The sequence below is a fragment of the Merops nubicus genome, unplaced genomic scaffold (assembly GCF_000691845.1).
Source record: "Merops nubicus isolate BGI_N331 unplaced genomic scaffold, ASM69184v1 scaffold6768, whole genome shotgun sequence".
In the NCBI taxonomy this organism is placed as follows: domain Eukaryota; kingdom Metazoa; phylum Chordata; class Aves; order Coraciiformes; family Meropidae; genus Merops; species Merops nubicus.
Window position 1 is genome coordinate 1 of NW_008625040.1, and position 11,860 is coordinate 11,860.

At 44.2% G+C, this 11,860-nt stretch overlaps 1 protein-coding gene across 1 annotated transcript; it reads right to left on the reverse strand.

Annotated features, from left to right (window-relative positions):
• Positions 1-261: 261 nt before the first annotated feature.
• TXNDC5 (thioredoxin domain containing 5 (endoplasmic reticulum)) lies at positions 262-9,131 on the reverse strand (the record flags this gene model as incomplete). Its single annotated transcript, XM_008945535.1, is given in 8 exon segments — positions 262-402; positions 2,840-2,926; positions 5,154-5,269; positions 6,728-6,824; positions 6,980-7,085; positions 8,774-8,951; positions 8,954-9,063; positions 9,065-9,131. Coding segments are annotated over 8 exon segments (902 nt in total), but the record flags the coding sequence as incomplete, so codon positions are not given.
• Positions 9,132-11,860: the final 2,729 nt, after the last annotated feature.

The following is an 11,860-nucleotide window of genomic DNA, read 5'->3' on the forward strand; positions in this document are numbered from 1 at the left end:
CTCCTGGAGCTCCCACAGCCAGGACTAAGCCTCCAAACCTGAGGAGTCTTCTTCTCACAGGCTCCCTTGCCCCATCTAGATCCATTTTCATCACCTTGTCTTGTTTCTGCAGATAATCTGTAAATAAAACCCCTGGTTTGGGGTTTTTTTTAGGGATTTAGGAGCATGCACCATCTTCCTGGGTTCAGAGGAGAATCCTGAAAGAACTGTTGAAGCAGTTTGAACCCTTTTCAAACTGCTGCAGAGCACAGGAGCACCCACCTCAGCAGGGGGGGTTTCTGTGGGTGGCTGTGGGGCCTCAGTGGCTTCATCTGCTGGTGGCTCTTTCCCAGAGCTCTGTAGTTGGGCATCCACATATTCCTTTAAGGACTCAAAGTCCCTCTTCCCTTTGTACTGGTCGCCCTGGAAGTAGCAGAGAGTTTGTGAGAGTCTCTATAGGCAGGTTATCCAGCACAGAAGTAAAACAGCAGATTATTAAGTGTAAGCTTATTCATAATAAATAGAATTATCTAGTTCTTCAAGCTCTCCATGGCATTCCATTCACTCCATATCTTCAGGACTTGCCTTCTGTACCCAAAGGGTATGATTTCCTTGAAAGGGGAAGTGTTTTAGAAATATAGAAGCAAATTTTAGGACCTTTTCCACTTGGATTTTCCTGTCTCACTCTCATCAGCTTTGTCAAGGGTTTATTTTTTTGACCCTCAAGCTACTGCAAGGAACAGTGAAGTCCCCACTGCTGTTTGGTGGGGGTCTTGGTTACCATGAGACCTCTGCCCAGTGCTTGACTTGCACCTCCTCTGGCCCATGCACTTGTCACACATCCTCTGAAAACACCAATGCTCTCTCCAGTGCCCAAGAGGCAAGAGCTGCACCACTCTCACCAATGTTCAGCCATCAAGCCCTCCACCAGCTAGATCTTCCTGAAGCCACCATCTCCCTTAGATGCTTCCCCATATCTCAGCTGCTTCCACAAGAAGTCAGAGCACCCCTGGGCAGTTCCTAGTCTCAGATCCACTGCTGGCCATCTCCAAACTGGCCCTCAGCACTCCCTGTGAAAATGAGTGCTGATTTCTCTGTCAGGAGGAGAGATCATCTCTTTGAGACACTACACATCCATTTTGGATGAAGAATTCTTGAGTTTCAGTCCCTTGAGGTGTGGGCTACAAGACTGTATCTCCTCTCAGAGATGAGGAATGCTCTTCAAGAAACAACCTACACACTTCCACACGTTGACACCTCTTCAACCTGTTCCTACACCTTTGGAACTCCTTCCACACTTTTGCCTTCTTTTGTCATTGCTAATTACTTGTAACTACAGCTACTTACCCCACAAAGGGACTAAGTCACAAAAGAATTAGGCTGAGATGGTGCAAGAAGCCTGTACCTGTTTGTCTCTATCCATTTCAGCAGGGCAAGGTCAGTGCCCTCCTTCCCAGCAGGGTTCCTGCTGCATCTCACCAAGGGGGCTGGTGTGATGCCAGACCTCAGTTATGTCACCACACTTCAATTATGACAAAGGGGATGATGCTATTATGGCCAACAAAGCTGGCTGCCTGAAGCAGTTCTCCTCCTCCTCCTCCTTCTCCTCCCCCTTGAATGAATAGCAGAATAGCAGCCAGAGAGATTTCCAGGAATTTCTAGGTCAGATTTTTGGAAAGTTGTTGGGGTTGTTTTGTGGTTTTTCAAAATATATTGTCCCAGCAGCCCACAGAGGAACATGGGATTCTGGTGGCAGTGTGTCCCCAGGGAACCTCACTCTGCCAGTGGAGGGAAGCCAGGGAGATGCCAACACAAACACACTGCTCAGACTGATGGCCAAGATTCAGCTTTACAAACACAGCAGCAGTGATCTGGCTTTTTATTTCCCACCCCACTCTGCTTCAAGTAACTCTTGAGCAACCCAAATGTTAATAAAGGGTCAAAAAAAAAAAACCCCACCCCACGTTGACCCAGCCTGTGAGGGAATAATGGTGCTGGTGCCAAACCTCACAGGCACTGGTGTGTACTCAGGGAAGAGCAAGTGCAGTGAGTACACACTTTTCTGTGTCCACTTTCTCTTCAGAGTGCCAGAAAACTGCCACAAGCAACAGCCACTCAACTGGATTGGGCAGCAAAACTCACAGCTCTGATATTGCAGATGTTCAAAAAGGAATGTAAGAAGGATGGGGCAAAACCCCAAATCTTAGTGGGTAAGAGCTAAAAGAAGAGTTCTGGCTTCTCTACTTGCAGACCTGTTTTTAGTATTCATTTAAAACATCTAATGAAAGTGTGAAAGATACAACAACACTACTACTGATAAAACATTTATTTGCTGCTGTTCCTCCCTGTGGTGTTTATAAATCTTCTACTTCCCCCTTCAGAATGTTGTCATGCTTTGACTGGCTACAAGGAAAAATGTCACCTGGACCCACAGGACTCTCACTCAGTGTGTCATAGGAAGGGTTCAGATTTATGAGAAGGAAAATTGCCACCACTGACAGAGGAGAACCCTCTGATGCACACTGGGAAAATGACTTATTTTTTTTATTATTCCTCTTTCATCTATGGTTTGGTGTCCCATAGGAGGTATTAAGATAAATGCAGAGCTCTGTGACACAGTGGAGATGATAATTGGAGATACTGCCCACAGATTGGTGAACATCATCCCAGTTATTTGCAGAAAAGAGCAGAAAACTCTTATCTGGGGGTGAAGTGAACCTCTTCCACATCCAACACCTTTTCTCTCACAAACACACTGCTGGATGTTCCACTTGATCTTTTTTCCCCAGGATGCAAGCATGGTTCAAGTATTATTCAGAAAATAAAAGAGAAATGGTCTGAGCTGAGCTCCCAGACTCACCTTTTCACCATTCCTAAACCAGAGGAGTGTGGGATAGCCTCGAACTTGGGCTTCAGAGCAGACTTCATAATGCTGGGTACAGTCCACCTACATTTAAAAAAAAAACATATATAGATGATTCAGTGCACAAGGCAAACACACAACAGGCAGCACAGCCTCCCTTAGGTTTAAAATCTCAGAAAAATCCAGGAACAGCAACAAATGCCTTGGCAAAACTCAGCACCAAGTGCTGTCTTCAGAATGATTAGGGCTGAAAGAGTGGTTTGGTTGGATAATTGGGAGGCTCTGTGTGTGTGTGTTTGATTTTTTTGGGGGGGTTTTGGAGGGAGGTACAGATAGAAGTAACATTTTTTGGAGGTTTTGGAGGGAGGTACAGATAGAAGTAATAGTTACAAAAGACAATGAAGACTTAATAACATATTCCAGTTAAAAAGTACTTGATGTTCTCAGTAAATAAAATCACTGCATGGACAATAAGACACAAAATGCTAATGTGAGAGAGCTTTAAAGTGAGGAAAAATTGGCTCATCTCATTTCCCAAATTACTCTTGGAAGACTTTGGAAGCTGTGTCAACAGCTAGCAAGTGAAGTTTACTCCAAGGGAAGTTCTAATAGGTCCTAACTCAGCCTGCAAAGTTATCAGCTTTATCTGCTTCCAAAAGATTATACATCAGATAACAGCACCCAGGAGCCTTTGCTTGACACAGCATTTGGGTTTGGGGTTTGGCATGAGAACCACTCTGCTCCAGGCCACTGAAGATCAGTCCTGAAGATTAAACAGCATCCTGCCAGTAGGTATCCTTGCTGTTCAGACTTTATTCCCCCCCCAGTTTACATGAAGGTCATGGTTCAACCTTCTTAAAAACAGTTGTGTTTCCTGTTTACTTCCAATCTCAGCCAAGACATGTTTCAAATAGTTTCACAAGATATACACACACACACAAAATTGACTGGGCATGGAGACAAATCCTAGTGGCTTTATTAAGTAGCAGCTGGAAGTAACTGCTGACATGACAGACCAACTGAATCAAACAGAAATTGGGGAAAGTTTTTGTTTATTTTAATCTGAATATCAGAGGGTGGCACCTTCAGGAAGATTCTTAAGCTAAGCAAAGGTTTAATCAGACAGCCAGCAAGGTTCTCAAAGTTCTCAAGGTTCATCAGCAGATGCAAAAGTTGGTACAGAAAGCATCAAAGAAGCAACAGCTTCCTGTATTTTATTATATGAACTAATGGTTGGGCTTGAAGGGCTTTTCCAATCAAAACAATTCTATGATTCTCAGAGGGAGTTTAATTTTCTCTCCACCAGGTCTCAAAATTATATATTAGAGATATAGATCTCTATCTTCTCTAAAGTTCAACTCTGCTGACCTGCTCTGTGCCTCTACAGCATACCTGAATTAGCAGATTTTTCAAAAGCATTAAAAACAAAAATAAAAGCCAAAACCAAAAATAAAAAGAAGTTGATCTTATCACCCCTGGTCACAGCTGGAAGTGATGTGAGGGCAGAGGCAGGGCTTGTGTCCCTCTGTGGGACTGCCACCCCTGCTGACTGTGACAAAATCTGTCAGATCAGCTTGAGGACATGAAGAAGTCAGTTTTCCAGTGTTGGAAAACACAGAGGGATTCCCACCATGAGCCACCTGGACCTAGGTATGGGTCAGCAAATCAAGCCAGTAACTGCAATGGCCAGACCACCTCCATACCTCTGCACAGAAGTCACTCCACGTACAAGTAACAAGCTCCCATGGTAAATACACCACAGAACCTGGTTATCAACCCTGAGGGAAATAGTAAAGCAGGACAACAGATCAGTTTTTAAGGTGGGAGAGCCCTTGAAACCTTTAGAAAGTTCTGTGAGGGTAAAGAGGATTTAAAAGAAACCCCAAATAACCAAAAAATAATTCATCACAAAGAGCCCTGTAGGTCTAAAGCTTCCTAAGGAAGCCAGTGCTGTGAAAAGCAGATGAGAAATTACTTTCCCAATCAAATACTGGTCTATCTAGTTCTGATAAAAGGGAAGCATAATAAAAAAATAATCTCAAAACATTATTCCCTGCCTCTGTGAGGTATTAGACTTACTCCCAGCCCTCTCTGAAACAGAGGGAGCCCACGGTGCTTCCACCAAGTCCTTGCTTAAAACGAGCCAGTCTTAAAAAACCATAACCATCCCAAAACCAAAACAGAACCTCCAGCTCTAAAAGGATTGAAGAGGTGACAAACAACACAACTGTGATTTCCAAACCACAGCCTGGCCTTGGGTTTGAACCATTCATTCACCAGGGACAGTCAGGCTCAGAGCTTCTTCACCCACCTTGCCAATCTTCACCGTTTCCGAATGCTCGAAGGCTTGTGCCAGTTGCTCCCAGGTGGGGGCCAAAGCCTTGCAGTGACCACACCAAGGGGCAAAGAATTTGATGAAGTGATGGCCTTTTGAGTCAAAGAAAAACAAAACAAAACAAGCTTTAACTCATTTGGAATGAATTTGGCTGCAATTAAAAGACGAGGGGCTAATCTCAGGCTGCAAATTTCTCCCGGTATTTCCTGAGCTGAGAATCAGAGGCCAGGAGAGAATATTTCAGCAATTAGGTTTCCAGTGTTGCCAATTTCCCTGAAAATCCAGCTTCACAACCTCAAGCCAACAAATGAGGTATAAAAAAAAGTGATATTTTTAGCCTAACCATTAGCTACAATCTTTCTACCAGGTCCCTCATTTGCCTGTTGCTACAGAGTAGAAAGAACCACCAAGGAACAGGTATTTAGAGCAGCATAAATAAATTAACTACCCAAATAATCAGCTTTCCAGTCTTTTTTCTGCCCTGCTCTTTGTGTTTTCCTATCACCTCTTCAGAAATCACTGCCTTTAGTAGGTTTTTGGAGTGTTTTATAGAGAGGAAAGTCTCTGTACTATCTCCTCATCTTAATCCTGAGAAGTACCCATGAAGAATTTTGATGTTAATTCTCTGTTTAACCACACAGGCTGGGAAATTTGAGCCTAGCTGCAAAAAATGCTCTTTTACACCTGAAAATATTTCTAAGCAACTAAGGGTTCCTTTAAGAAGCTCTAAGCAACTAATGGTTCCTTTAAGAAGCTCTAGTATCCACCTCTCTGGTGGCATCCTGTGGGCAGAGACAGTTCATTGGATCTTATCTTTGTTTTTAGGAAAACTGGTAGGATCACCTCTTGTCACAACAGCCCAAAATCTGTATTGGAAGATTTTGCTCATTCTCTAAAAAACCCCTCCACATGGGGGGGGTGAAATTTCCCCTAAGTATCACTCCTAGCATTAATTTAAAAATATCACTCCTGGCATGAATTTCAAAGTTTCACTCCTGGCATTAATTTTAAAGCTTCCAGACAAAACATTTTTGAAATGGCCAAAGAGCTGAAGTGTTTTGCCTGCATTAAATTCTGGAGGAAGGAAGCTAAACAATATCAAATAAGAGGTCAGACTGGAGTGAGAAGGGGGCAGTAAGGAGGAAGAGGGTGGGTTATATTTATCCAGAGCAGCAGCCTGGCAGCAAGACCAAGCCAGCACCTAGGGAAGGAGGAAATGGGACTTGTGAAGACACCAAGTGAGTGGCAAGGCTCTGACTGAGCCAGAAACTCAGGGAAAAAAACACAGTTTAGTTGAGCAAGCTCCACTAGCTTCTTCCATGTGATTAGGGGCCTGAATTTTACTGTCTGAGTGGAGTGCTGCTCTTGAACTTCCTCATGCTGTGCAAACCATAATTAATCTACTGCATTTTCAGTCTGTACTTTCATCCTCTTTCACTAGGGATTACTGGAAAATAAAAGTGGGAAGGAGGTCCCTTGAAAACTAATATTTCTGTTGCAGACCACCCACTCTAACCAAGTTATCTTTTCCTTGTGAAAAATTCAGTTACCTTCTGCTATGTGCAACTTGAAATTCTCTGCTGAGAGCTCGTACATTCCCTGCTTTGGTTCAGGGGCTTTTGGTGGTTCCACCTCAGATTCTGCATCCTATTGAGGAGAAAAATTAACTTTTATTCACCTCAAACAGTAAACACACAATATTTGACTCCTGTGTCACACCATTCTGTAGTCCTGTTGTAAATCCAGGACTCTAAAGTTTTAAATCCCCAAAGCAGCACTCTTCTTATTCCCCTTTCACTTACAGATGGTTCCTCATTTAGTTTCTCCAACATCCAGTTTTCCAGTGCCTGGAAGTCCCTAGGGCCTTGGTATTTCAGAGGTTCTTGTCCTGGTTTAAGCAGCTTTAGGCTAAAAGATCAAAACATAAGAGAAAAAGTGAGGAAAAAAACCATTTTCACACAGGAAAACTTCTTGGGTTTTGTTTCTTCCCACAGCAGTGACCACCAGCATCAGGTATCTCCCTCAACTTAAAGGCTCATGGCTAAAACTTAAGACACTTTTTCAATCCCATCTAAGTTTGAAAAGATTTTTAAAATAGCAAAAAGAAATACCATGTTAAAAATCAACACAGCCTAATATTACTTTGCTTAATAAGCAAGAGCACATAAATCACTGCAGCATTCAGCTCTCAGGTTTAATCCTTCATCCTGCCCATGAATCCTACCTCAGCTGGTCAAAAAGCATCCAGTCTGCTTTGTTCACCTCTCTCCATCACCAAAGGAAAAACAGCCACTGCTTATTTTCCCAGGGATTTCTTTCTCCTATTCTGTTCCCTGACTGCTCTTGGAATGCAGGACTCCTCATGTGGTCTTAAACTGATTAAAAACCAGGCTGAAACCAGTCAATAGGACAAAGAGATAAGTGATTGCTTGTCAGGATTCCAGGCTTTGTGATGATAACATTTAATAAGTGCTATCAAAATTTTCCATAACTACCTAAAGCTTCTACTACTGATTTTTCTGTTTAAGGTGTTCTCCAATGCTCCTGCTGAGGATAGAAAATCAAATGATTATATTTTTTGGGGGGGAAAAAGAGCCAGCAAATTTCTAATAAGAAGGAAGCAATAAAGATGGAACAGAAGAACACCTAAAAAGCACTTCATGAAAATAAGATTGAAGAGTAACAAGAAAAGAAAAAAAGGTGTTATCAGCTTTTTTTTTCCCCATCAACTATTCCTAGATATTCAATGACCTTAGAGAGGAGGAGAGGGAAGTGTAATTACACATCCATTAATTTATTTCTTATTAAAAATCTCTGCCACTCTCTGTTTTACAAGCTACAGCATCCATTCAAATATTGGGTATATTAAACCAGAGTTGTAATATTCATGGTTTCTTGGTATTTTCTAGTGGAACTGAGCCACAAACTGCCCCTAAGGACAATTCCTCCTTCCAGAAGGACTTTGCTATTTATAACTCTCTCAACTTCTCCTCAGTCACACTCATCTGCCTCCAAGTGGGTGCTGCCAGGAGCCTGGGTCAGGTTCAGTTTGTTGCTGGGGTCAGCAAGCAAAGGGGGGACAACTAAAATAGAGGCTGTGGAAGGGCTACAGATGATGATATTCACCACTTAACCCCCCACAGATGAGTAATTAGTAAAGCAGATGATGCCTTTTTGCAAGGAGCAGATGTAGATGTTAATTACAAATGCTGAGGTGTCCTGACAAACTCCTGACAGGTTATTTTTAAAAATACTGTTACCAGAAACCTGCTCTATCCTACATATCATGGCTGTGGAATATACTGCTGGGTCAGAAAGAGATGCTCTCCCAGGAGAGAAAAGGACAATTCTGGACTTTATTTCCACACAGCTATCTTCCAAGATACAAAACAGCTTCTTTTAAAAAGAAATAAGAGTAGTAGGTAGCATACAACACTTGGCAACGTGGTAAAAAAGGCTTTAAAAGAACAGGAGGTCTAAAGGGCTGCAAAGAATCCCACCAAAAAAAATACAGCTTGGGAGTAAACTTCAACAAATTGGCAGAAGATGATGGAAAAGTAGGAAAGCAATGAGAGCAGCCACCCTTTTGTACTCACGTAGGGTACCCACGGACACCAAACTCAGAGCAGAGGGGGGTGTCTGTGGTGCAATCCACTTTCACCACATAGACCTGGGGGGTCTCCATGCTGTTGTATTTATCCCCCAAATCGTTCCACGTGGGCTGGAGACGTTGACAATGGCCACACCTGCAGCAAGGAGGAACAAGGTGTTTGCATAAGAGTTGGGCTTAGAGGGGAAGGAATCTATGGAGAAGTCACAGGTGGGCTGGGCTGAGGTTTGGATGAATTTATAAGGAGTTAAGTCAGAAATCTTCCACACCCAAGCAACACTAAGCAACAGCAAACACTATTAAGAACTGTAGGATGCTGCAAATTCACCTTGTGTAAAAATTGTCTAGAGATGAGAACTTCTTGATAGTATTTTATGCCATAAAACCAACCCAACACCCTTTGAACTTAGTGAAAAGCCCTCTCAGGTCTTCTAGAAGAAAGAAAAAAGTCTTCCAGCATTCTAGCAAAATCCTGTGAGCCTGTCTAGCTTGCTTTCTGCCCCCACATCTCAAATTGTAAACACCAGGAGCACACCACCAACTAATTCCATCACATACACACAAAACTGGCCTCATACAGTGGCTCCCTGGAGGCAGGAGATGGTTGGGTTTTCTCCTCACCATTTTCAAGTTATTCTAGCAAGGTTCTACTCCTGTCCCTTCTAAAAAGGTGATTTTCACTTCTCTTTAATTTTGCCAACCCTCCAAGACATCTAAAAATACCTAATTGGATGAACAGGCAAACATTCTCAACCTGACTGTATGAAAGTTGTTATTGCCCTTGGCATGACCTAGACAATCTAATTTGTAAGGAACAATGAAACCACCATCAGGACTTTGCCAAAGTTGCTGCCATTTAAAACAGTTTCACTTCTACAGCTGATTTTGGGTCCACTTGGAGAAAAGCTGCACGGGTTCAACTTCACTCTGAAGTCCCTCCCAAAGTCAACTCTCTCATGGTGCTTGAATTAAGAGGAGGATTTTGGACTCCCTGGTCCCTTCCCCCTGAAGAGCAAAGCAAGGAAAACTAGGCAAGATAACCCCAAGTAATTAGCTGGTTTTTAAGCACAGACCAGAGGTGCCTTGTTCATATTTAATATTGTGATCTTGCTACACACAAAGTTGCCTTTTTCCTTCCTTCTTGAGGTTATAGGAGCCCAAACTGAAAATCAAGCAGGGAAAATGCTCATCTCTGAATCAGTGATCAAGGAGTTAGTTGATCTCACACCCTGCCTCAGCCCCATGGATCTCCAGAGGCTTTCTTGGCTACCAACTCCAACCACTCCACATGAGTAGGGCTGGAGGAGCAGCCAGTCCTACCACTGGGGAGAACATGGGTGTCAGTGAAGAGTCCTCCTCCTCCTCCTCCTCCCCTGCTGGGGCTGGAAAGGTGCAAGCATTCCTAAAATAGTGAACAGAAGGACTACAGCAGGGATTGTCCCCCTGGACTCAGCACTTGGGAGGCCACACCTTGAATCCAGGGTTCAGTTTTGGGTCCTTCACGACAAGAAAGACATTGAGGGGCTGGGGTTTGTCCAGAGAAGAGCAACAAAGCTGGGGAAGGGGCTAGAGAACAAGGGTGGTGAGGAGCAGCTGGGGGTGCTGAGCCTGGAGCAAAGGAGGCTCAGGGGAGACCTTCTGGCTCTGCACAGCTCCTGACAGGAGCCTGGAGCCAGGGGGGGGTCGGGCTCTGCTCCCAAGGGACAAGCCACAGGACAAGAGGAATCAGCCCCAAGTTGTGTCAAGGGGACATACAGGTTGGACATGAGGAAAAATATCTTCCCCAAAAGTGTTGCCCAGGGCTGTGCCAGGCTGCCCAGGGCAGTGGTGGAGTCCCCACCCCTGGAGGGGTTTCCAAGCTGTGGAGATGTGGTGTGAGGGACACGGGGCAGTGGGGACCTGGCAGTGCTGGGGGCAGGGGTGGACTGGAGGATCTTACAGGTCTCTTCCAGCCAAAATGATTCTATGGTTCTATCACCTCCATACACAAATGCAAATGAAGACCCAGAAGAGACTCTCAGAGCTGTAGGAAAGATCCACCTGTCTGAAATTAAAAAAACACACCACAAAATCCAAGCCCTGCTTCCTGCACACCACTGACACCAGGAGGTGCAGGGCAAAGGACATTAGGTAACAGAGTCTGCAGACAGGTTGCCCATTTTTGTTAACTCTGAGTAACCAAGTGCCACAAGAACTCATGCCTGGGGATTATTTTTTTACCAAGAGACCACATAGGCTGAAAACATCTGTAACAGTCAAAATAATGCAATTACGTTTTCGTATGGTGTAAATGTGTTGAAATTGTAATTAAAAAAAAGCAGCAGTTCCTCAGTTTTGAAAGGAAATCCTTTTCTGCTGTTGATTCAAAGGGTGTCCTCACTAAAATACCTAAAAGGCTCTGGGTACCAACAGGTAACTTAGGATCAAAACATCACTTTTGCCCATTGTTCTCTTGACTTTATTTTGGCCAAATTTAAGAAAACTTGGAGGAAAAAAACCAACCAAACAAAAATTGACTTACCAACCCTATCAATGAAACTCCCAATAACCTCTACAGGGTATCAGGAAGTCAAACAAGGGGAGGGGAAGAGAGGAAGAAAAAAATATGAGCCATCACTAGAAAAGCTTAGAGAAGAAGTTCTGTTCTGCTGGCAGCTGGAACATCCAGCAAAACCCTGTTCTCCTGCTCCTCCCAGACCTTCTTGTGTCAAACAGACCAGCCTGGGACAAAAACCCAGCCGGTCCCTTGTAAATCTGGGAACTCTCCAGCTCTGCTACGGCCACCTGCAGCTTCGGGGCCACAGCACTACCCTTAAACCGCTCTCCCTGCAAATTTACCCTTCAATTTCACCATTTCAAAGAGAAGGTAACTTCTGCAGGGAAGGTATATTGCCTGACTGGGGGTCTCTGAGGGACGATGTGAGAGTTGAGGGGGAGGGACAGGAAGAGTTGCCGGGGATCGGGGGTGACCCAGCTCAGCCCAGCACCACCGGGGCCGACCCAACTTGCTCCCAAACCCCTCCCTGGGGAACGGCCGCACCGGCACCCGCGGCCCGGCCGAAGCGCCGCTAAG